This window comes from Oxyura jamaicensis, chromosome 2 (assembly GCF_011077185.1).
Source record: "Oxyura jamaicensis isolate SHBP4307 breed ruddy duck chromosome 2, BPBGC_Ojam_1.0, whole genome shotgun sequence".
NCBI lineage: Eukaryota > Metazoa > Chordata > Aves > Anseriformes > Anatidae > Oxyura > Oxyura jamaicensis.
Window position 1 is genome coordinate 89,279,830 of NC_048894.1, and position 27,230 is coordinate 89,307,059.

Consider the following 27,230-nt stretch of genomic DNA (forward strand, 5'->3'; position numbering starts at 1 on the left):
TCATGTGGAGGAGAAAAAACAAAACGAAACACCATCAGTGAGGGGAAAAAAAAAAAAAAAAAAAAAAAAAGCGCTGATGTCTATGCCTTAGAAAAGCCATCCCACAGCACCACCTAGCAGACATTGTTGGGTACAGATGGATATGAACAGACTGAGGATAAGACTGGGAGTACACAATGCTGAGCAGATTTGTGTGCTTTCAAAAAGTGATTCCGCCTATTACCTAGCACGGGTCACTTCTACAAGCTTAGCTGCTCTGCCATTCCCTCATGCAGCTTTTGTTGCCCTTTTAGTCAGGTATTTGTAGCCTGATACAGCTAGTTAATCTCAGTGTATGTTCAACAAAACAGATCGCTTCTGGTTTTTGCTTTTATTCTGGAGTTGTGGTCTTTGCACCATGTATTTTTAAGGTACTTAGCTTAATCAGAATGGTGGTTTTATTAATTCTGTTGCAATTTTTTTTTGTTCTTGTCCGTATTAGTTCAAGGTGCCAGAGCCCACGCTGCCCAGCATCCTGTTGAGGAATACTGCCAGAGCACAGAGTTTGAAGAGCACTGGTTGTACAGCATGGTCTCACCCACTGCAGCTGGGGGAAAGTGTTAGAAAATAGTTAAGCTGCAGCTGCTGGCTGCCTCCCTTTGTCCTAGAGGGACCAGAACTTGAGCTTACTTTTGATCTGCAGAACGTGAAGTACTTATTTGTGAAACTGTAGCAGATTTCAGGCTATGGCCTTTCCTTTGTTGCTTGATTACTCTTGCTTCCTCTCCATACCTTAAACTGCATTTGAACCTCTGTTGCGCCATCCTGAACAGGTGGACTGTGGAAATGCCCACTTGTGGGAGACTGTCTAGGTTCTCCAAGGAAATATTCAGGAATACACTGGTCTTCCTATGAATTGTATTGTGGGTACAGGCTGGAAGAAACATGACTCAGGAATGGAAAGGAGTTGTAAGACTTCCAGCTTGCAAACCTTTTGAGTTTGGCATTACACTTGTAGGAAGATCTGTTTTACTACTCAGAGGTAGTAGAGAGGGATTTCTGGCAGCCATCCTGAAATCCATTCCCCTCCAGGTTCTGAGATCTTACTTTCCTGGTTAAAGTAGGGGACTGGCTATCAAGACTCTTAATTTACTCTGTAGCATTGGGAAAACTTTATGATGATGATGATGATGATTATTATTATTGTTATTCAGAGCCAAGAACTATACAAATAAATCCATAGGTGGACACCTAAAATATTCTGACTTTCAGATATTGTGCGACGTTTTACTTTTATTAAAGGAAATGTGCCTGTGCAGTACCTTGGAAAATAAAGAAAACTACTTTTATCTGTTATTTCCATGATCACTGTGATAATGTCTTTCATGCCCTTCACACAGTTGCTCCATGATACTTCTCTTTTATGGAGCTATTTAGATGCTTAAGTAAATGCTCTTTGTCAAGTGCTGTGAAAACCTACCATGAAACATTTTCTAACATTAGGGAAAATAACACCAAAAGTAAGAGGTCAGTGTGATTTTAGTACTCTTAATACACTCATATCTTCAAAAATAATACTCTGCTGAGTTGAAAGGGTCAAATCTCGATTACATTTCCTTTGGCTAAATACATAGGAACCATTCCCGTCAGACATTACACAGCTACCTCAGTGCATTTCAGTTTAGCTTTCCGGGCTACAAAGGATCATGTTGTGCAGTAGTTTATTTTACTGCCTTTGTGAACTGCTGCCCCTCATTAGGACATCGTTGTGTCTACTGATTTTGCCTGCAGTTACTCCTGATTTTCAGAAAAAGTGGAAGTAATCTGTAGTGGTTACTTCAGGAAAAAGAAAGGGTTGGGTGGTTGGTTTTGTTTTTTGTTTTCCCTTCAACTCTCTCCCCTTCTTTTTCTGTCTCTGCTGCTCCCAAAGAACTGAAACAGCAACCCAAAACTGATCTGTGATGCAAGTCAAATCGCTGCTGAGTATGATCTCATGCTTCTGAGGGTTCAGCTCTTCAAATGGCCATGGCAATTACTTGGCTAAAAATTATGCATGTCCCAGATGCTGGATAATTCTCAAATCCTACATCACAAATACATTTCATTCTGACAATAATGAAACTGAAATGCACATTAAATAATGACAGAGTAAAGGCCCATCTGTGACCCAAGCAGTGGCTTGGTCAAAGGTGTTTTGTTCTCAGGTATGGTGCAGGGCAACAGAGAAGGGTCAAATGAAGGGACATGTGGACTGCAGTGCTCTGCTCCTGTCTTGGACAGTGCTGCTGAAAACCTGTCTGTAGCTTGGTAGCTACAGACTTCTGGGAATATCAACCCTTTTTATCCCAAAAGGAGGCAATTTAAACATGGGTATGGCAAGAATAGCACATTTCAGGTGAGTTTGGAGGATGTAGGTGAGGGATCTGGTCCAGTCTCATCTTGGAACCTCGCATCCAGGTTTCCAGGAAAACAGGCTGTAGAGAGACTTGTATGTACACCCGTGTGTGAGCTCAGAAGCACTGCTGGACCTGTCAGTTTAGAAAATGGGGTTCTGAGCCTTGCGTGCTGATCATAGGTGTGTTCAGGATCTACTGAACATATTTCTAACCCTTTCAGCCTGTCAGACTTGATCAAAAGTAAGGATGGCAATCACTCTGGTGCTGATGAGGATCTGAAACACAAATTCTGTAAGGCAATGCTGTAGGAGGCTCATTAGGAAGCTGCTCAGTGTTCTCTAAATGCTGGTGAAAATTAAGTCATGTAAGCTTGAGCATCACAAGTGTTTACATAGTTCAGGCCACACCTGATATACAGAGAACTACTAGGAACGCATTTCCTAAAAGGTCTTATCTTCATTTGATTTGTGCACTGAGAAGTTTGTCTGGGACATCTCCATGGGCATCTGAGTCTTCGTGCATGTAGGACTGCTGTTATACCAAACCTACATGATCACTGTGACCTATGTAAAAAGTGTTATTGATATTTTTGACACCCTGATGTCTCTTTTGTTATGTGTGTGTTTGGGGGGTGGTATGGGTATGTGTGAGACAGATGGAAAGAAAATAAGGTGCAGGTGCCAGGCTTTGTAAAAAGAGACTTGTTTGTTTGCTTGTTTGTTTGTTAAAAAAATAATAATAATTCTCTGTATTTTTGCTCAGGTACTTGATACTGCTGTTATCATTTAGTCACATTTAATCACACAAGGTGGTACCCACGTATATATGTCTCATACTTTAAAGAAAACAAAAAGTTAGATATTTTTTATAAGTTGTAACACAGACATTTGCTTTCAGTCAAGCTAGAGCTGGGAGCTGGGCATAGTGAGGAATCTGGATCCCAAGAGTCCTCTTATGGAAGCTGATGAAGCTGAGACTGATGCTATCTCATTTGCCAACCTTCTGAAAACAAGCCAACATCAGCGTGATTAATCCCAACTCAGGCTTGGGAAGCTTTTGCCCTGTCACCCGAGGAGTGCTTTATAGAAGCACTTCCCTTTTTGTTAGTGAAACAGGACTCTGAGAGTTCTTGCACCTCTTTCTCCTTTCTGTGATTCAAAACCAATCATACGTCTTTTCACTTTGTGTGTTTGATTTGCTGAGGCAGCTGAGAGTGAGTGTGAGCACACACTTCTGCTTCTGGCAGAAGTCTGAGGAAGAAGGTAGCTTGGGACAGATGAACTGCATTATCTCCTTGTGTTGAAACCTCAGTACCTCTTTGTCTTCGTTTTCTGAATAGATGCTAATGATATTTCTAATTTTTGAAAGTGATAGGAGCTTTACTTAGTGAACTATCTGAGAGGTTTATCAAAGCTGCATATTAAGCTCGCAGTAAGAGCATAGTGTTCTTCAAGTCTGCTACTCTAAGTAGACAAGAACTGAAAAATAACTGAAAAGTTATGAGAATTTTTCTTTCACTTGCAAGTAAATGTATTTGCATATAAAATATGTATACATTTCCACATATATGCATGTATCTATATCCATTTTGTAACACTAGAAACTTAGCACTGCCCTGCCTGTAAATTTGTTTTATTATGGTATGAAAAAATAGGATGCTTGGTTATGACCTGAAGAATAGATGTGGCAAACCTTAGCATTAAGCCTGGGAAAGCTGTGACAAATAGGTGATTGTTGGAAAAACATGACTGCTTTTGATATGTATATTTCATAGAATCCTAGAATGGTTTGGGTTGGAAGGGACCTTAAAGATCACCTAATTCCAATCCCCCTGCCATGGGCAGGGACACCTCCCACCAGACCAGGTTGCCCAAAGCCCCATCCAGGCTGGCCTTGAACACCTCCAGGGATGGGGCATCCACAGCTTCTCTGGGCAACCTGTGCCAGTGCCTCACCGCCCTCTGAGTGAAGAATTTCCTCCTTATATCTAATCTAAATCTCCCCTCTTTTAGTTTAAAACCGTTACCCCTTGTTCTATCACTACACTCCCTGACAAAGAGGAGCAAATTTGCTCCTCAGAGTGAAGCTTTATTCATTAACTTGATTTGGCAAGTTGTCCAAACCTAAATAAATAAGTCTGGTTTTGCAGTCAAAGGACTGCTTCTGGGTTCTTTTTAGTGCCTGATAATACTCAGAAGTTTGAGAACAGAGAAAAATCTTCAGTCCATACTTGAAGTGAAACACTAGTGGTCTTAGTGTTCCAGTAATAAGTGGAATATATATCCTTTCTCTAGTTTTACTTTAATAGTTATTCTTTCAAGAAGGGTTTGTGGTGGTTTTGTTCCATAGCTTTATGTATGATACTTGTTCTTTCAGCAGTTTTATTATTTCAGTAGTTCAAACCACTAGTATTTTGCTTTTTGGGGTGCTTAAAAAGGATAACCTGTTACCAATTATTTGCTTAAGAAAGATGTTGCAATAAAGAATATAATATGGTTTGAAACCTTTGCTAATACACTGACTTTAACCACTTCCACGCATTTTATACATCAATTGTTTTCATTTTGTGTTTTTGCCTTTTTTTTTTGCCTTTTTTTAAAATATATTGTCTATGATATTGTACAGTGTCAGGAAAGGACTGCCAACCATATCATTGAAGTTAGAGGGGTTTTCAGGTGAAGTTACTTAAGCCCAGCCATAGTTCTGGTATTTAATATAAGTACTTTTTAATGGAACTGTTGAAAGAACAAATTTCACGTGCATAAAACCACAGAATAATAACAGAGTAGTTTTCCACTGTACTTACAGACTCAAATAGTTTTTTCCCCTAGAGCCCTTGAACTCAACCTTGATATTATTTAAACAGGACATCGTCAAGGCTGCTAACTCTAGTAAGTTGTTTCATGAGCGGTAGAACTAATGAAGCGATTTGTTATCCTTTTTCTCCTCCCTCCTTGGTTTTTGCTTCCCATCCCACACCCTCTTGATACCATCGGTTCTGTTGCACGTCCTGTGCCCTTTCTGTACAACCAGCAGCATGTGGTGTGGCTGGCTGGAAGGTATGCGAGGACTAATATTCTATCTGGCTCCCTTTCCAAATGGCTGGAAACTTGCTTTTCTCTGATAGGAACACCAGCTTGGGGTCTTTTCTAATGCAGTTTGCAATTTGAGTCGGAAAGTTGAGTAGCTCAGCATTATGACCAGGTATGCCTGAATTCGGGGGGCAGGTTCCATAGTCAGAGGGGAGAGTTAGCCTACAAAGGGACAACGTGGCTGTCTGAGGAAGCAAAGGTGAAAATGGAGCATTGTTTGTGATTGTTCTGGGTTTAATTTTGTAAGGAGGCTCTGAGAGAAGATACTCTAATAGTTTTATTTCTCTGTTTTCCTCTGGCTTTGGTCATAACTCAGCAGGGCCACACATTTTAATGGTAATGACTTTCACAGGCAGGGACAGGGTGCCCTCTGAAACTCCTCCTGAGCAGCCATTATGTGCATTGCCTAGGAGAAAGACTTCAGCTCCACATGAGATCCTGCTTTGTACACACTTCCCATGTCAAATATACTGCAAGTCTGAGGCTTGTGTCATGAGGAAATTCTCTTTTTCATCACCTACAGGTCAATCTGTACAAATCAGAGATCCTGCTATGATAGGAGATGGGTCTCAGAAGAAAGCGATTTGGTACAGAAAATTGATGCGGAGCAAGTGACTGCCTTCCAAATAGTTCCTAACTCCTCCTGAAGATTACACGAGTGATTTAATCCTAAATTGAAAGCTTGCATTCATAATTAGAAATATTTCCGAAAACATGCTAGTCAAATATTTATTTGGAGACTTAAAAATGAAAGAAGATGCAATGTTACATCTTCCATATGCCTTGTAAACTCTCGGTATGTCAGCTTTCCCATATGTGAAATGTGGTGAATCATTTCCTGCTTCATACAACTATCGCATGTCTTGACTATCTGTAGATGGCTTTCAGATCTTTAAATGCAAAGTGTGAGATAAGTAACACATCAGTAACATGTTAGCACTTCATAGTAGTAACAGGTTGTCTAGTCCCGTCTCTCTTAAAAATTGATTTCCTTTTGTCTCGAGTGCTGTAAGTTACCTTGTTCTATGTTAGATGCCTTCACAGAGCAAGATGGCACTCAGCTGCATAAGGGAAGGGCGATGTGATATGAAGGGGATGTTGGAGAGGGGAATGAAGAGAAAGACCTGTCTGGGATTAAGTTCCTAAAAACTCTTTTCTGCTCTTAGTTTCTTTGGAACACAGCTAAGGAAATATCAGCTTGGCCCTGCCTGAGGAGAGGAAGTTGCTGAAACTGCCATTCTCCCAAACTTTTCCTGTTGCCAGAGGTTCAGCCCAATGAACATCTGCTGTGGATGGCAGAGTTCAAGGCTAACCTCATACATCAATGGGGAGGGATAGTAGGAAAGTTCGGAATGCAACACTTCTATCATTATAAAGGGAAAAAAAAAAAAAGAAAAAAGAAAAAAAACAAGTGCCAAAGGGCCATCTCATGTGTAGGCACACACCCAGTTAATCTTGTAATCAATATAACAGTCCTCAATGGTTAAATTTTAGTCTGCAAGTTCATCTGTTATGTGGAATTGTAATTATAAGTGCTTTCACATCTTGTTTCTTATTAACTGAATATTTTATTATCAAAACATGAAATCTCACCGTTGTCTGTTGCTGAACAGATCATGGGCATAGTATTCAAGAGAGACGAGGTTATTTTTCATTCATTCCGCCCACCAGAAATGCACATTTTATTTAACAGAAGTCTGACTAATTCCTAAGCACCATTCCTGTTTAAAATGTGGGATGTACTCTTCAGCTACTTTTTTGTGACGTTAGGATCATGCAGTTGCAGTAACTACTGAAAAATTGAATAGTCAGTATGTTTCCAAATGCTAAGTTGCATTCAAATGACATCATGTACTTAATAGTTTTTGTTTGTTTGTTTTGTTCATGTGTGTGTTCGTTTTGTTTTTTCCCCCACAGGACTACTTTCATATGTGCCTAGCAAAGGTCACATTATCAAATGAGAGGAACAGGCTTTACTGGATAGTCTTTCTCTATTATCTGTAACTAGAAATGATGGAAAACCTTTGCTATATATAAACAATTTGAGGTGTGTGTTTGTAGAAGAAAAAAGAGAAGAAAAATACATGTTCCTTATCAAGTGCTGTTTGATAGCACATTTCATACTAGCATGAGCTTTAGCAGAAATTGCTTCTCATGCTGCTGTAGTTTCTTTCAAGTGAAGTGTTTTGTACCTTATCTAGGATAATATAATCCTTAACCATTTACAGGAGGCAGGTCAAGAAGTACTGCTGGTGTTCATTTGCCTGGAGTTCTCAAAAACGCCAGCATTTCAGAAGGATTGATAACAGTATAAACAGGTTGAAACTACACAATTTGAAGAGGAAAAAAAAAAAAAAAAAAAAAAAAAAAAGAAGAAGAAGAAGAACAGAAAAATCCTATTGTAAATCTTTACAATTGGAGCATAGTTCCTGTTCTGGAGACAAATGGCAAATTTCCAATGAAATACTTTTGTTTTATGTTTTGCAATGGAAAAAGCTAAAAATGTAATTGAAACCAAACTCTTATGGTTTAGGAATTTCTGAAAGGTCAAAAGAGAAAGACATTCAAAATTGGGGAACAGCTAATTGCTCTGTGTTTAGGGCCCTTGGCACAAGGGTGTGATGACACTATCTAAGGAGTCACCTGAGACTAGAGTTTGACCTAGTGGTGTCTGCAGGACACTAAAGGTGTCTTGTTATCTCCAGGTTCTGTCCTCTCCTCCTTTACGGCTGAAAAATTGTGTGTAATTTTCACACAATGAACAGTTCTTACAAGACAGTCTCAGGGGATTGTTCTGATTGTAGGGTCAGAAAACAAGAACTGACTTGTCTCACTTTTTGTTTTGTAGTGTAAAACTGTGCATGATCTTAGATGCATCTTGTAAAACAAAGAAAAAATAACTTCTAAATATTTAATGGGATGGGATGAGAAAATCACTTCCCCATCTTACTGGAAGATCATCATTGTTTTTTCCAAAAGAGGAGAGGGAGGAATATTCAAAAAAAAAACTGTAGCATTTCCTGTCTCATTCCAGGCTCCGCAGTGCTTAGCTTTTTTAATCAATGGCTGTATGTCTGTATGACATGGTGACTGCTGCATGAGAAATTCAGCTACATCATTAGTTCAATACAAGTGGCTTAATACAGGGCCAGCTTCTACCCCAAAAATATTCTTTTAAAGCTCCCATCAGAATTGCATATATTCATCTGAGGGACACATTGGCCTATAATATGTTTTGATTTGTTGCATGAATTGCCTGCTTCTGTGTACCAGATTTTTTTCATTTTTCCCCCTTTTGCCTCTGGACCATGATTGATGATGTAAATAATCATTTCCAGGCATGAGCCATTTCTTTTTTTTTTTTTTTTTCTGTTGACCAGTCACTAATCACTACTTGCTCATCTCTGCATTTTGTTGGTAAGCCAGATAAATTTCTTTTTAATGGCCTTCTTTCTCTTCATGTCAGAAATCTCACCACAGATAAATGGCAGATACACACCACATATGTAACAGTGTGCAGACCTTATAATCATTATTCGGTACGTTACAAAGTTCTGAGAAATTTCATTATGAGAATAGTGAATGCATGCATTTCTCTGCCCTTCCTACCATTACGGGGGCTACAGAAAGAAAAGCTTAAAGCAACATTGTGAATTTAAAGGCTGTTTAATTGATATTTTTGAGCATCTCTCCTCTATGCTTACAGGGTTTTTCATCTTGGTGGAACAGAGAGAAGTAATGTTATCCCCATTTCTCAGCTTGGAGGAATGAGGCACAGTGCCTTGACGGGCTGGTCAAACATCAAATCACTGCTAGCACATAAAATCTAGCCTAATCTAATAATCTAATCTAATTTCTGGAATTTCTGCATCTTCAGTCTTGAGCCTGCACAGCATTTAACAACAGTGAATTTGCCTTATTTAAGCATCCCTCTGAAGATTTGAGAGAAAATGGCTGCATATTAAAATGGCATCTAGTATCATTTTAATATACACCAACTTATAAAAATTGCAGTGCTTAAAATATAGACCATGGCCTCACACAAATTCTTTTTTCTGTTACTGATACATAAGCATATCAGATAGATTCCTAGTGAAATAAAATGCCTGTGTGTACACAGTGGTTCCGTATCTGCAATGGGGGTATTCATAGACTTTATGCATACTAACTATTTTTACCTGTTGCTTCTCATGCATCTCAGCTTTGTCTATAATATTTCTACATGCCCTCCACACCCCGTGACTTGTGCCGTTGTTGCCTCCTGATAAGAAAATGGAGTAATTGGCAGGTCTTCTTTGCAGCCTAGGAAGAAACTTTTAAGGCGCTGGGATGTAAGAGCTCTTCTATCTCTTCTACAGAAGGCATTACACTCCTTTGAGAAGTTTTGTGGTGGTCTGTAGCTTATGTGGACTTTTAATTTTTTTATCATTCTCCTTAAAGGAGGCTTCCTACCTTCTTTTAAAGTTTAGGTGGAAAATTAGGCTGAGTAGAAACACTCAGCTCAGGTGATGCAGAAGGCTGTAATTCATCTGATCATTCTTATGTTCATGTGCTGTGAGTAGAAAGGGAATTGAATTACTAAATAAAGTTGTCACCCTTTTGGAAAAAAAGGCCATTTGGCATTTGGCCTCAAATGCCTTTGGAGAAGAGAGTCAGAGAATGGAAATGATTCTGTTTCTTTGTTTTGTAAGCCATTTGCAAATCCTAGTAATAGGGCTTTCCAAATATTTTCCCCCCAATGTCTTTCTCTTTGTTTGACACCCTATTTCTCCCTGTCTCCCTATCATCTTAGCCTATACACCCCTCCTCTCCCTCCCCCCCCCCCCCCCCCCCAAAAAAAAAAAAAAATATATATATATATATATATTTTAATCTGGCTACATAAAGGCTGTATGACACATTTACAAAACTCTTTGCTCTTTCTGAAGAAGTTATGATACTTTACCACAAATAGGCACCCCTACATGCTCCTAAGATAAATGATCTCCAGTCATCATGCCAGAGATGGCACTCCTTGGCTGTGCAGCCAGTTTCGGTGTTCCTGGCTAGCTAGAAGCAGTACAAGTTGGCTTTCATCCATACAGATGTGAAAAAGGTCCAGTAAGGTGCTGGCCACCCAGGAGATGTGCTTGCTACATAAATATGGGTGAACAACTTGTAAAATACTTAAACAGTATTGCTCCAGAGATTCAAGAAAATTACTGTTTATCTGAAAATACCAGGATGATGTGCTTGCCAGTTAAACTTTGTTTTTAAACGACTGGCCACAGATATGCATCCTTGGACAAAAGCGTTTATGTGTCATGCATCCACATACCTGGGTCTGTGACTGTCTGATGGAGAAGTGAGAGCAGCCTCCTCCAGCTTTGTACACATCTTGTTTCGTGGGCTGTTAATAGCATAATTTCTATCAATGCTGTGCTGTGCAAGCCTATGTCAACATAATGTTATCCTGTTACCTTTCTTCTTCCTCATCTGTACAGAGGATTTCAAGAATTGTTGTTTGTCTGAGACAAAGGCAGAAGTATTCCAGGTGCATTTTTATCTTCCAGGGCAAGAAAGCAAACAAACAAACTGGTAAGAGTTCAAGGAACCACTACAAACTACACAGCTGATGGCAGAACATCAGTGAGATGAGGGTGCCTTATAGGTCATTAGAGGCAAGCATTCTTTCATATTGAACAGACAGCTCTTATTGCTGACACCCAGTAATGCTGAAATTGAAGCACAACTCTGAGGCCTCTAGTGTTATGTAAACCAATAATAAAATAGTGAGTGGAGAGCAAATGAGTAGATAGTGAAAACAATGTTTAAACACTGCTTCTTCAGATCTTCTCTTGTAATAGCAGGAATAGGGAATGGCAGTGTACTAGAGGAATGCTTGATAAATGTCAGATTCACTTTAAAATTTGTTTGTAAGGCTGTTCATGTTACAACATCAAAGTTGAAATGTACTTGGAAAGTTATTTCATTTTTAAAATTACTGCAGACCCTAAAAGACTACCGCAAGGCAGCCATGCCACAGTGTGACCCTCAGAAACTGCAACCTTGCCTGTAGCAGTGGTAAGAGTTATTGTAGCTCACATGAAATAAGTTTTTGTACTGGAAAATACCCAGTTCAAACTGTAGTGTTGCAAATACTACTGTTGGCCAGTTACTTGCACATTTGGTAGAACTTATTGATTGATAAACTTACCTGCAAAAGCTTGAGGTACATCATGACAAAAGAAACAACATTCTTTGTTTCTTTTGTGCTTTTGTAAAGCTGAGGTGATTCATATTTACTAGAGTAATCTTTGTTGCAATGTGATCTCCTCTTACAAAACCTCTTTGAGAACTCCCTCTTGCACTTTCAGGGTACACTTTCATCTAAGGAAAAGGCTCATATCTTGGGCTAAATGAAGTTTATCAATCTTTCCACCAAAGCTCAGGGAATGGAAAAATCTCCCAGCAGGTAAACAGAAATCTGCTGTTAATGATAGATCTTGAGAAACAGCAGAGCCAGTGAGAGATTAAGGGTATATCTGCCTGATATTTTGCAGGTAAATTGCAAGCTTACTCAACCTTCGTTCCAAGTAGGCTAGAAGTGCTATGAATGAGTAGCAAAGCTTTGACTTCAGGGTGTATGTAGTATGTTGCTGATCTGTAGAGCATCTTTGTTCTTCAGGGATAGATTTCTGTTCTGATGTGTCCATCTGGTTCAAAGTATGTATGTTAAAAGACATCACTGTCTGCAAAATATCTTGTCATGCTTTCAAACAAGTCACAAGTCAATTTTATCCTTGCTGATCTCATGAGGTTCATCCAGAGATATGCAAGCCAAAGCTATGCTTTGGTCTGACTCTTCTGTCTGAACAGGAGACAGAGATTGAGAACAAGAGGCAGAAATATGTGGAAAATATAATGGGAGAATCTCAATGTTTTGGTTGGTTGGTTGGTTTGGTTTGGTTTTGTGTATCTAACTTTTCGGTAGATAAAGTAACATGCTTTGTGCTTGTTTGCCCTGTGATTCTTCCTTGGGGGAAAAAAAAAAAAAAAAGCATCAAGTCCCAGTAACTCTTCTTAAAAAACATGGGAAATTATAGCATCACAACATTTAATTCTGTCTACTCAGTATGAGTAAGAGAATATTAATTTGAACAAGAATTAGTAGTGTGCCCATACATTAAAGGTGGCCAACCACATCCAGAGTTAGAGAGAGTGTAGCCACCACGTTGAAGGAAGTGGTTCTTCCCATTTGGTTCTGGTCATACTAGAGCAAAGTTCAAGGGTCTTGTTTTGAGATGCTCTGTACAAGAAAGATATTCACCTACTGAAGCAAGTCTGGCAGGGGTTCACCATGAGCACATGATGGTTTGTTCACCTAAGCGGGGTTGCCCTTCCACAACTTAAATTATCCTAAGATTCCATCAAGATCAATATTTGTTTTCTTCCTTGCTTATTACAAAGGAAAATACTGTAGTACAGCTCCTCACCTGCTAGGAAAATTCAAGAACAGGGGGATGATTTTCTCTGTCATACAGTCGTTAATAGGAAGATCTCCCTTCAAGGCATCTCCCTTCAAGTTTATGATCTACCTTCAAGTTTATGCTCTGAGCTTAGGGCAGACATAGCTCTGATGCTTTCTGTACTCTTTAGCAGCAACAATTAGTAGTAACTTCCCATGAAAGACATGTAGCCACAAAAAGGTTGGGTCTCAGAGACTGGGGAAAGTAGGCTTCTGCTCTGGGTAACAGTACAGACATTCAGGTGGTAATGACAAGAGTTTAGGATGATCAGTATGATTTCTTTGACATGTTGTTGATATTCCCTATGCTATACCTACCGCTTATCTTTTGGTTTCTATTTAAACATCAAACCCTTAGGGGTAGGAGCCACCTCAGTACTATGTATGCACAGTGCAAGGGAGAAACTATGGCAAATTTTAAAATAAATAAAAAGCTTTAATGTCATGTTATTATTAGACTTGTGTATACATTGAAACTGAAAGAAAATGTCTTGAACAATTTCTTCGAGTGCAGCTTAATACAGAATTATTCTATACTTCCATTTCAATAAGTAACCTGTTCCAGATTCAAGCTTTTGGCTGATTTCAGAATGGGGAGTGCAAGTTTTAGGCCATATGAGTAAGTACGATGTCCTGTATCATTTGACTCTAGGACAAGAAATTTTTTTCCCTTCCAGAAAGGCCTTTCCTCCTCTTCTGAATAGATTGTGGTTTTGTCCCACAATGCAACGTGAAATGGAGCAGAACCGCAGATGCAATTGGGAAACTTGCAAGCTATTTACACAGCTCTAGATCTGAAGCTGTGTGAATCCTGACATGCCACGAGCAAGAAGGATTTTTAGCTTTTCTGAGCACCTCTCACCAGCTGGTGTGGTGTGTATTGTACTGCCACGTTACTGCACCATCCGTTCTGCCCGGTGTCTCATAGTGACATGACGAGTGCGTGGACTCTGCCTAGTAGAGGCCACACTGGGATTAGGCCTCAGATGGTTTGGGCCTAGTAAATTGCTAGTGAAACATTGGGTGCACATGTCTCTTCAAATATAAGTAATGTAAATGCTAAGCATCACCCTGAGTGAAACACTAAGTTATACTCAATTTTATTTTAGCTTTCTTTCTTTTAAAAAAATATTCCTAATTTTTTAAATCTGAATTTAACAAACGTTGCTTCAGGCTCCAAGCTAATGACATTTTTAACAACATTCCTTGTAGACATCTAAGTTTTTCTCAGCCAGTGACTAATGGGTGGGACAAACCCATCCTTGGGACATTAATTTTGCAGTCTGTTGCGTAGTCTGTTTGGCTGGGTCTGTAACATATTTCCGATTGTCTAAACGTAAAGAGATAAAAAGGAAAGGGACTGCCAAACTCTACTGTATAATGTAAAGGAATGTTTATAATTTTTCTCCTTCCTTTTACATTGCTGGCTACATTTTATCTTTAGCCAGAAGATGCTAACATCATTTCCTCTCTTTAAATTGGCTTGCAAGTGATACAAAAATATAACTTTCTGTTCTTTCTTTTCTTTTCTAACTTTTTTTAATAAAATGTTTTGATACTTCAATATTATGAAATTCAAGAATCGTGATTTAATCCCAGAGCTGTTAAAACATCACTTTACTGGGCCAGAGGGTATGTATATTGCTTCAGCGAGCCTTCTTTTTTAACTGAACAGTGATGTTTAGGGTGGAAATTTGGAATAAATCACAACAACCAATATTCACAAAGCAATGATACCAGGGATTTTTTTTTTTTTTTTTTTTTTTTTTTGAGCTAGAACAACATAATTTCTGCCTCTTTTATTGTTCTTATGACATCCAGTCCTGTCTGAACTAATAGTGTGATTGCCCTGTGGAATTTAATAGAACTGGGACTCTGCTGAAACTGATTCAGAAAGCTGTCTTTGCTACTAAACAAGAGTCCAGTAGATCCCAGAAACAGCCTTAAGGACTTCAAGAAGGTTTTAACACTGATTTGAATAATTAGTGATTCACGTACTCAGGAATGAAATATGTAACTTGTTTCTGTTGCTCCCATTACTGTGCCATCTGGGTGCATTATGTGAAATAAATAAAATCATACCAGTGACTGGCAAAAACTCCCATGACTTCACAAATGGAAGTACAAAAGTCAATGATTTGCTGCTTTTTTTTTTTTTTCCTGTTAAATGATCTCCCTGTTTTTGAGATTTGCAGTCCTTTTATTTGCAATATAGCTGTCAACTGTTGAAATAATTGAAAAGGCATGCTCTGCAAACACATTTCATAATTCACTCATGAAGATATGAGGATCTCCCACTTTGAAAGTCACAATAATTAATCACAAATGGAAACTTTCTAAATAGCTCTGGTATTTTTTAAAGTTGTGAAGCAATCATTCTCATTCTTGGTTGAAACCCTTCCCATTGCGATAACCAACACTTAAGGTGTAATCAGTATCATGCATGAGCTGCTACAGGCACATCAAGCCCATAGGGAGCTTGTCATGAGGGGGTCATTTAATAGGTAGGACATCACTTTGGAGGCCAAGTAACAAAATTCACAGTTTCATACAGGTCTTGGCAACAAGTGTCCCTGGTACAGGCCTTTCAGAAACTTGGTGCCATGTAAGTAAGAGTTCATTTTAGCGTGAGCACATCAGGCTCTGGAGTGTCCTTGTGTATGGGGGTGACAGACGGCCAGATCTGGAGGGGCTTTGGTTGGCTGAGGACTTCACTTTCCAAGGGGCAATGCAGCTGCCCGATGATAGCCCGCTGTTGTTAAGAAGCACTATTAAACCAGTATTAAAAAGCCCCATTGCAGGATGTGTGCGAAGGCTGTGAGGGCCACAAGTGGTTAGTAAGTCTCAGCTTTGGAGCCCCTCGTGTGCACATTGTTCGGCTCAGTCCTTGGACTGCACTATTTCATTTTTGTTCTTGCCCAAAGCGTCCAAAGCAGTATAGAGTCTTAAAGTGCCCACAAGTGTCTCAGTTACCATTGTCTACTGAGCAGGAAACAGCATGTTTTAAGTGCAGTTTTTCTCAAAGCTAGTGGCCATGCTGACTACCAGCAGAAAGCTGTCAGCATGTGCCTGCACCCGCCTCTTCTTCCCAGAGCTGGCTGTTTTGTGAGGAACTGAACTTACAATGTCCTTCTACTAGCAAAACGACAAGTGAAACAAAGCTTTTCTAATCACTCCTTTTCTCCAGGGATGCTTCTGGATGGTATTTATTACTTGTGCTATCATCTGCAAGCATGGTGGCTGCAGGAGGTTGGCACCTGCAGGCCGCGCTCTGGCAGTTGGTCAGCCCAAGCCGTGGGCTGCCCTGAAGCCTTGTGAGGTTGGCAGCTTGGCAGCCACAAGCTGCGAGGGGCTATCTGCTCCTTACAGCAGCTGCAGTGGCCAGCAGGCAGAAGTTAGAGCAAAGGCATTACAGAAGGTCCTTCATACTTTCTGGAAGACAGAGAGTTGCAAAAAATTTGACGTAAGCCCACTATGTGCCACTGATTGCTGTCATATGGAAACATATGAAACCCTGCTGTTGAGTACTGATGAGTAAACACATCCAGTTATCACCATCTGGCCAAGCCTTGAGGTTTTAAGAGCCATTGTGAGTAATACCCAGGAGTGAGATTTCCTTTCTAGGGCAAGGATCCTGATCACATTTGCAGTCAGCACACAGCTGCTTACCCGGGAAGTATGCTCTTCCAAGTCTAGTTTACAGTAATCTGTGATCTCTTGTTTTACTTTACAAAGAACCTTTGCAAAACAAGTGGAGACTTGCTGGAAGTTCTCCGAATATGCCAGTTAAGCACTTGAACTTGACTTCTAGGGGAAACATCATGGTAGAGCATGTGTGGTATTCACATGCCAGGCAAATGCACAGGTGTCCTGTGCAACTGCGGGGAACCAATTCGTCGGTCTATCACTAGTGTGTTTCCATGGTATAGTTATGCTGTGTGTCATGGGATTTCCATTTTCTTTAATTTGGCTAGCTCACATATCACAGGGGTATCACGGTGGCAGCACAACTGCTAATTAGACTAATCAAGTGTCTTAAAGGACCTGGTCAGGTTTGTCATCTGGCTGTGAGCCCTGAAATTATCTGATGCAATGATACATTGAGACCAAAACAATCTAGATTCAACAGAAGATTTTGTATCCCTAGCAGTATCATTTCAGTGCATTAATCTTAATGCACATAAGTTGGCAGAACGTGAGAAACCAGGGAAATACCTGGGTTGTTTGTGCACAGTAAACTCTGTGTTTATAGCTGTAAGCAGCAAGCTGCATTTTAGCTCATTGCCATAAATTGAGCTCTAGTACATCTCTGTGAGTGGCAATGTGAGCACAGTAGCATGACCCTATGCTTATTGCACTTGTATCCTTTTTTAGAATATAGATACGCTTGCAGTCTTTTTACATATCTGTAAATGATTAATGGTGATTCCTTGCCTCTTAGGAGAGTTATGTTGTGAGGAACTGAAAAACCAGGGGACTGGGAATGAGCTAATAGTGGCAGAGACTTAGATGTATACATCCCTGAAACAATTAGGAAATGCAGGATGATGATGGTTTTGTCTCCCACCCCGGATGAAACATTGCAATGACCAGGTGGTTTTGTTTCAGGCTGTCTACCAACTTAATATAATGAGACAAAGACAGGGATTTTCTGGAGGGTGGCTTATCTCTACATGAACAGATCTGAGAGGTGATTTAAAATCTATTAATAGTGAAAGAGATTAATGACCACATTATTATAGCTATCTTATTAAAAATCTCACAAACTGATAGATTTATTGCAATTTAATATAGCACAACAATGCAATAAGCTTACAAATACCTATTTTTATGCAGCCTGATTCGATCTCAGTGGACTAAAAATAGTGCTTCTGGGACCAACAGCATATTCCCTTTTATTTGGCTTTAAATCCATGGTTTAGATTGAAGATATAGCGTATTTGACCTAGAATCAATTCTCTTGGTAATATTGCTCTCATCTGGACGTGCAGAGCCCTGTCAATTAAAAAGTCATCCTTTTTCATGTTTCATGTATTATTCAAAACTCACTCAAGTGAGGAGTGTGAAAGCATTTGTGATCATGCTGAGTACATACCTGAAAATTCTTACTCAGCACTTAGAAAGTTCCCTAATAGTCAAATGTCCTCTCTGGAAATGGGAGATCTGTAACAAAACTGGTAGAGTTTGGCTGTTGATTTCCACTTGGTTGGTCTGAATGATGATGAGTCTTTGCTGAACTCACAGTCTTGGAAATGTACAATAAGTACGTTTGAAAACGTTCAGGCAGAGTGCTCACTTCCAGCAAATCATACATCTTGTGACAGGGTGGGATAGTCAGAGATTAAATACACTTTCTCCCAGGTTGTATAAATAGTGAATATTTATTTAATTAATCATTTACCTGTTAAATAATAATACTACAAGAAAAGAAGAAACCATGAGGAGAAAATCATCCTGTCATACAGGAGTTTGACAACATTGAAAGCTCACAGTGAAAGGGGGAAGTAGATGTTGTGTTGAAAACAGAGCAATATATTTATTCTTACTTCATTAGGTTATGCATACAGTAAGCTTTGAACAAAGATATTTTGGATAAGCATAAGTGTATGTATAGGTGGGACATTCAATCTTCTATTATGTGTGGCAGCGTTAAGCTTTTGCTGGGATTCATTGACTGCTGAGACTTCCCTGGGAGACTCCTGCTCAGTGAATGACATGTTCATCCAAATAGCTACGTGTAATTTTTTAGGTCTTGGCACAGCTTAATCTCTTCTGCCCATGTGTTACTACTGGATCTGGATTGTTCTGCTTGCATCTTGCTCAGTCACATGCAGCAGATCTGGCAATGTTGTGGTTTGCTGAATGACAAGTCTCGCGCTCTTTTCTTCCAGTTCCGTCTGGTGGTAAAGACAGCGCTGAAGCTGCTGCTGGTGTTTGTGGAGTATACCGAATCTAATGCACCGCTTTTAATCGAGGCAGTATCAACAGTTGATGAAAAGAGAGGTGAGTAACCTTACTCAGGGCTGCGAAGTCCCAGCACCATGAGACCAAGGTGGCATTTTGTCACTGATGACAGTGATTTTAGGGTTGCTGTTGTGTTTTCTGCTTTATGTGCCATTCCCCTGATTTCTGTATTAAAAGTGTATTTTAAGTATTCATACAATTTAAGATTGTTTTGAGGAATGAATTATAGTGGAAAAGTAAAGAGTGAAAAGCTGAAAAACCATGCTGCTTCCAACGCGCTGTAGTCATTGCTTCCCCTTCCCTGCACCCGTAGGCAATGTAAGCCCCATTTCATATCCTGACCTTGGAGGCTTCTCTGGGCCAGGCCATCTTTCCACTTCCTTCTGAAAAGAAGCAGTCTGATTTACAAGAGAAAATGATATCTAATCAGCGTAATCCCTTTGAAGAGAAAGACGAGGTCAGTAATAGTACAGGCTTTATAGTAAAAGCAAAACCATCTGTTGTTACATTAAAATAAAGCCCTTGAGCAGATATTATACTATGAAATCTGTTACCCTTCAGGCTCATGAAAAATACTTGAATATGCATACTGTATTTTTTACAAATAAATAGAACAAAAATGGTTCTTTCTTATTCTTCCCACAAAGCTATTGCTAAGCTCCCAGGGCAGTCTGTTTTGATGCGAAACATTCCTTTGCCTCAAGGAGAGTTTTTGAGGTTGGGAGAACCATTGTTGTGGTCTCAAACACATGGAGGTTTAAAGCAAGATCCCCCCGGTGGAGCAACTGCCTCCATGCTGAACTTGTTTGAGCAACTTGATATGGTAAAAGTGAAACAAAAAAGCTGGGGATGGGGAGAAAGGGGGTGCCAGAAATAGGAGAAGGTAGCCAGATTTTGCTTTCAACTATCTAGTGTGTTGAAAGGACCATAAAAAACAACCCCCAAATTGTTTCTCTTAGTAGGGGAGCAGGCAGAGATAATTCAAAATCAATGTAACACTTCTAAATGGTATACTCTTAATGTTGGCTTTCTGTTCTGAAATAAAACTAATAAACCTTACAATGTCATAAGCAGAAATGTAATCACAATATTCATGTAATTGTGAGTTCTATGATTTATTTTTACAGCCATTCATAGCATTTCCGCAGCTCTCTGAACTCCCTAGTATACTCAACATGTTCAAATTGCCATCTGTTCACATGCAAGTAAATCTCATTAAAGAAAAAGGAGAGTAACTAGGATCCTGAACATACCGCGTGCTGTGTACTCCCTTCTGTATCTGTAAAACTGCTGCAGGCAAATATTTTCATGCCCCGAAGCAGTAAAACTTCAGTATCAAGCTAAGACATGAAAAAAGTCATGCATTAGTTCAATGGGTGATTTTTAGTATGAGAAGAGGGTTTAGGGGAATTTGCATACCTGTGGGTTTGCGGAACTCTTGTCCATAACAGCCCAAAATTCCCAGTTTATCCTTTTTTTTTTTTTTTTTTTTTTTAATTTTTTTTTTTTTTAATAAGCAATTATGCTTAGGTACATTTTTTTTTCTTGTTTTATATTTAGTTCCATTTTTATGTCATCAATGAAATAGCCCTTTGTTTTTAGTGATGAAAGGTCTACGTTTTATATAACCTTTAGAAATCAGTGTCTTATAACTGAAGGGTACCTGCCTTTAATGACTGATTTAATTGGATAGAAATAAAGTGGAAGAGTAGGGATGTGCCTTTTCTTGAAACATTGTCATAAATCTTGCAGTTATATAATTAAGTTTAGCACTGCTTTGAAAAAAGTCCAATGTTTCATGTACATACAAGGTGATGAGATATGACATAATTCCTCAACATGTGTACCACACATGATTAACATAAAGAACCCCATAATAACTCAGCCTTGTTTCAAAGTGATCCCATCTGTGGTTTCTACGCAAGAACACATCCATATGCAAGCTGAAGTACAAAGATCTATGGAAGTGTCTGCTTTACTCTCAGATACAAGCAGATTATAAGTGAATAACTGGATGGTCCTTATCATGTACAATGTAGGTTCTAGTTATATTTCCATCTAGATTCCTCCCCCCAGCTTCTTCTTGTTTCGTAGCCCCAGTGGAATTTGATCTCTTTTAAGGTTAAGCATACCAGGACTGTATGGGCTCTGGAGAGCACAGCTGGCGTTGCACTGTGCTGTCTGGGGCTGTTTTATCACAAGCATTTTTTAGTACAGAGATTAAAGCCCGGTGGCTGAACTGGACACTGAAGCATTCTGTTTGTGAATTATGTTTCTGCTACCTGACTTATTGCTGAAATATTTAAGTGGCTGACGTTATCAGTTCTCCCCTTTTCCTTCCATTTTGCACACTGTAAGATAACCACTAAACTAACGCCCATCCTGTAGCTGTGATGGAAAGCTGTATGTTCACACATATTTAAAGAGCCATGAATTAAAGATATTGAGGTCTTTCCAAAAGTCTTTCCATCCTATGGCACCTAGAGACTGTCTGTCTGCTGGTGACAGTCCTCTTGTATGGTTCCTGCCTGAAGCAAAGTTTTTCACGCTTTGTATGTTGTGTGTGCATCCCGTGTAGTTGTGATGTAAAATTTTTGTGTAAGGGGTGAATGACAGGATGAAACTAATCCCTCTCTCCTTTTTTTCTTTTTTTCTTTTTTTTTTTCTTTTTTTTCTTTTTTTTCTTTTTTTTGTTGTTTTTCAATTCATTTGCAAAAGCATTTAAAGGGGAAACTGAGAAAAGATCAAGACATAAAACAATGGGCGACATTATTCAATAGACTGTATTCATTTAATATATGCTTAACGGTTGAAACCCCACGGTTCTCTGTGTGTTGATGGACTATCCGTGACTACTCTGAATGCTGTGGTAGCATCATGGTTGAGGCCCCAGCCTTCCTGACAGAGTAGCCACAGTAATAGATGGTACCAATGAGAAACCTGAAAAAAAAAAAAAAAAAGAAAAAAAAAAAAGAAAGAAAAAAAAAAACGTTGAGCAATTCCCATTTTACCCAGTAGAAGGCAGGAGAACACACACAAAACTCGACCTTGACTGTTTTACTTTAGTGAGCCTGTTTCATCACTCACAGCAATCTTACCACAAGTCCTGCCTGGAAGTTGTAACCTTACATGAACATCACAGTCTGCTCACATAAAAAGAGATAGGATGCTACATCATCATGCTTTTACATCACAATCAAGGTGGAGGAGACAGGCTGGAAAGTAAACCTTTTTGACAACTGGCACACAAAAATTATTGCACTATTTAAAAAAAGAAACTTCGTAACATAAATATTAAATGAATTTACTTTTTTTTTTTTTTAATAGAAATACATGAGTTTAGGTTTTCCATAATTTTTTATATTCAGACCATTGCACAGATGGCAGCAAGTTGTAGCTTTTAACTCTACACACTAGCTTCCTCAAAAGTTCCTCTCTGTCTATAATCAGAGAGCTTTTAATATCTTGCACAATACAAATACCTTTCTAAAGCAAAAGAGAAAATACACATCATGTTTTTTGTATCTTTTCTATGATCCTCATTGTTTTGCTACAGCAACCCATGACTTTTCTAAAGTCACCAGTTTTTGTAATGCATGATTTTCCAAAGTATCTTTCTCAAAATCTTTCTAGGCAGCTCATACTGGAAGGTGAAGGAGTTTTTTTCACTTAGCCACCTTACCACACACACAAAAAAATGTGGCTTGGAAGTTATTTTTTTCATGTAGACTCCAGCCTATGGATTTATCTTTAAGTGCTGGCTCTCCAGGAACAGCATATTTGGAAATCCAACCTTCAGGGCCTGTGCATAGATGAGAGGAGAAACCTGCTTTAGATCCACCCATGCCTCATGCTGCTGGGATCATAGGTTAGAAACTAGAGACTCGCATTAGTGTGAGAAGGAAGGAAATGGTGCAACTTTCAGACCAGAACTGCCTCATCCCCAAACTCATAGACAGCATTATGTCTTGTTTTGTGTTTATTTACTCCTTGGCTGTTCAGCTTAAGATGATAATGGGGAAAACAGCATTTGAAAAGGGTTTAATCTGGTACAAATTGGAGTGGCTCTGTCAAAGTCATTGTACAGCCTCCTGGTGATACCATTTGGGGAACAGATTGAATTTCAGTTGAAAAGAATTACAAATGTAAGCCTAGATTTTAGAAGTTCTCTAAGGTTAGTAACAGCATCCTAATTAAAAAATTTGAAGGATGGATGAGCTATTACGGGGCTGCCTTGCTGGCTTTTTTTTTTTTTAATTGTGGTCTGACACAGAGAAGCAGCATGGGTAGAGGAAAGCTTTGTCATCCATGCATGCATGGTAAGAGCAAGGCAATTCTGAAAATAATCCGTGGTGATAATGGAAAAGTATATAAATATCCAGGCAAAAAAATAAAATAAAATAAAATAAAATAAAATAAAACACCAGAATATTGTCTTTAGAAAACAGAACAGGATTGTTTCACTATGAATAAAACCTGTCTACAAAATAAATGGGTATTCCTCTAGAAAGACTGTCACTGAATAATGTGGTGTGGATTAAATAATTAACTTTTCATGTTCTTGGCAACTCACTTTTTTTCCAAATGGCATTGTTAAAAGTCAGGCTTGTACAGTTTCCCCATTTTGTTTCTCTTTCTTATTTTCTTCCATTTTTATTTTTCCCTAGAAACCACAGGAAGACATTTTTGTAGTGAGGATATCATTCCTGCTGATCATATATCATTTGTGAGCCGAGTGAATTTGTTCCACATGTCTTTTGAACATGTACTGAACAAAATGTCTGGTAATATAGAGAGTCTGGTAAAGAGGTGTCTAGTGTGTTCTCATTACAGCAGCGTACTGAAATTAGTACTTAATCAGTAATACACACAAATACTTTCTGAAAGATGAGAGTGAATCCCCTCTCCTTTGATTTCACTTGAGATAAGGAAGCTCTACTTTATTATTCAGGAGAAAAGATCAGAGAATGTCTCAAAAGTGTGGGCAAAAGAAAGCAGGAGAAATACTTCTGTCTGTGTGTTCATTACTAGACAGTTTTTCACGCAGTGCACTGCCATTGCTTTGAAAATGGATGCTTGGTTAGTGGAGATCCATGCCTGTGCAGCAGGATATATCTGCATGTATGCACAGTGTTGTCACGAATAAGCAATGCCAGTAATTACTGCGAGAGCAGTGCAGAGATTTAACCTCGGGGTCACTGATCAGTCAGCAACAGGTTGTTGGGATGAAATGTTTCCTTTTTACTGCCTGATTGTATTCAGTGTTGTCATCATTATAATTTTTAGGGGGTGGGATCTGCTAGAATACTCTGCATTTTTCTCCTTGAATTCAAAGACTCTCGCAGTTATGATCTTGTAGGCAAATTGGGCATCTCTAAGATAGCGTTAGCTTTCTGATTTTTTCTCCCAACCTTTAGCTTTACTCCAAACAAAGCACTGATTTGTAGTCTTTCATTTTTTACTCATTTTTCCTAGATAAAATAGTCTTTTTTTTCCTATTGAAAATGTTGACATCTGCCTTTTAGCCAAATTAAATAGAATGGTTTTACAAGGTGCCTTCCACACAAGACATTATCTTGAGTCTGGTTGGCATTTCCTGCCTAACTTGTTTGGTGCAATAACTCGCTAAAGCCACATGGGTTTTGGCAGCAGATAATCCTGCAAATGTAAATCGAGCATACAAATGCAAATCAGGAAAATATTTCAGAGCTAGAAGCACAAATTTTGACCTTACTGAGTGAAAAAAATGAGTTAAGTGTATCTGAAAGATCCGTGGAGGGCATTCTTATTAAAATAATCCAAGCAGGAACCATAGCAAACTCTTTTTCTTTTTCCTTTTTCTTTTTTCTTTTCTTTTTTTTTTTTTTTAATCTTACACACAACCTGTAATTTGGGAAAACTGTCTTTCTCTGCCACACTGTTTTGTTAACAGGACTTAGCTTAACGCAGTGTAACTCAGTAATATCACTAGGAATGTAAGCAACAAACATACTGAAAGAGTAGCATGCAGACTTCTGTGTAAGATTTATCTAAACCTGTGGGAGCCTACGATAGGTGGGGTAAAATTCTTCCCACACAGTTTTTAGAAGTTCACTGTCAATTGAGTGGGCTAACAAAGTTTGCTTCATCATCGAGGGAGAGAAATTAGTAGCTCTGGGGAAAGTCTGCCTGGCGTTTTAGAAGCCTGCCTCAGGATGTACCATTGTTTTCGCTGACCATATTTACTTTGTCCTCCACGGAGTAGGGCAGACTGGAAAGGAAGCTGCAGATCCACTTGATCCACTTGATCTTCCACTTGGCCACATCATTCCAACTTGTGCTGCCTCTTGGATAAATGTCGCTACAACAGCTTTCCATTTTGGTTACCTTTACTGATGTTTTCTGCTTTATCTCTAGGAGCCAAGCCATGGTCCAACATCATGGAGATCCTGGAGGAGAAGGATGGGGTTGATACTGAACTACTGGTTTATGCAATGACCTTGGTTAACAAGGTTTGTTTGCTTTGTTACTATTGTAGTGATTATATTAGTATTTTCAGTTGCATAATACTGGTCTGTTTTGAGAATATATGACAAAGAAGACCTGTCTCAGAGAAGTTGCAGGACAAGAGATGTTACAGTCACCCAGAGGCAGCAGCTGGCAGCAGCAGAATTGCTATTTTGCTCGTCGCTGTGCATAAACATATTATGACATGATTCCTCTCCCAATGCTGGCACTACAGTGCAAAACAAAACTCAACAAACCAGCTTAACAAATTACCCAGAAGATAATGAAAGCAAGTACTGGTGAAAAGATCAAATGCTCACAAAGGCTTGCATTGTGCACAATTTTCTAGTTCCAGATTGTTTAAATTATTATTTTTTCACTGCAAACCAAATATGGTAAATTAAATAGGTCTGAGAGCTAGTGAGAGTGTTTCCACTTTAAAAACTGAGGTAAAAACATGCTTTGATTTTTTCTTCCTTCTTTGTATTTTCTGGTACCGTTTATTACAAGTAGTAGTTTTGCAGTAAAATCAAACATTTTCGGAAGTACTCACTTGAGTGATGAGGAGGCAGAAAATAAAAGGCCTGCAAAAGTTAGACATTTATGAGTATAAATTCCTTAAAAATTAGTGTCTAGTCCTCAAATTCTAAACAAATCCTAGGGTGACTAAAATTAAATCTTTTGAAGAACACAGAATGTCAACATGCTACTAGAAAATCAAAATAACTTTGTGTTTTATAATTATACTTAATAGGTCAGAGAACTGCAGAGTATTATTATTATTCATTATACTCATTTAAAGATCCAGAGTTTGTCAGTGAAGGTCATATATCAGGATGACAGCTTTCTGTGCTTGTGGCTGGGGCAATGGGTTGTTCTGTTTGTTTGATTTTTTTCTAATAAAATGTTTTTTTTCAATGGCTGATATTGTCCATTCAAGATGCCTGAGAGGAGCTGACCTCTCACAGTGACATCCCTGCTGTCACTGTCCTTTCACTTAGAGCTGCCCTTGCGCCTGCTTACATGGCAGTAAAGATCCTCCTGACTTTCAAAGACCATCTTACCTATTGACATGCTCTTTCTGAAGAGCATCACCTGCTTGTTATGCTTTTGTCTGTAGCTGCTATTAAAGTTGAGGCTACTAGTTTTTAATGTTTCTGTTCTAAGCCTTGTTGTATTATGTAGCGATTCCTCTGTCTGAAATAATTCCCCCTCTTCCCCGCTCCCATTGTAACTACCTGATGTCTAACTTTTAAAAAAATGTCCTATATTGACTCTTTTGTCATCCTATAGTTTATTTCTTTAGTCTGAGTTTTTCACTACATTTAAAGCTATTTTTAGGAGGGGGTAGTTCTTTAAAAGCAAACAAAAAGAAAAAGTATCTCACAGTCAAAGGGGTTATGAAGATCAAGGAGCAGAGGAATCCCACAATGCCACACTTATAATTATGATCTGGCTTATGGACAGTTTTATGATGTTTTTAATGGGATTTTTTTTCATGATTATAGAGAAAACAGCAAGCAGCATGTCACAGTTCTAATTTTTTCCCCCGCAGAGCATACAAAGAAGGCTCAGATGGTTTCAGCTTCTCCAGGCGAGGAATTGTCAAAGTTTTCAGTGCAGGCAGAAACTTCATGGGGAATTTGTCTTAAGGAAGCATACTTCTCCTACTGCATTTTCTTTTTCCATGTATACATTTGCAGGCTGCTTTCCTTCCTGCTCAAAACTGAATTGTTCCAATTCTTTTATCCTCATCTACTCCTTTGTTGACACTTAACCAATTTACTTATGCTACCATTTCATTAA

General features: G+C 38.9%; 1 protein-coding gene across 4 annotated transcripts in view; it reads left to right on the plus strand.

Annotated features, from left to right (window-relative positions):
- Nucleotides 1-27,230, plus strand: part of FHOD3 (formin homology 2 domain containing 3) — a 410,832-nt gene that overhangs the window by 264,534 nt on the left and 119,068 nt on the right. For all 4 annotated transcript variants that reach the window (XM_035317954.1, XM_035317955.1, XM_035317956.1 and 1 more), the window contains exons 7-8: nucleotides 18,866-18,977; nucleotides 25,335-25,429. In XM_035317954.1, the coding sequence (XP_035173845.1) occupies nucleotides 18,866-18,977; nucleotides 25,335-25,429 (207 nt within the window). The remainder of the gene's footprint in view (nucleotides 1-18,865; nucleotides 18,978-25,334; nucleotides 25,430-27,230) is intronic.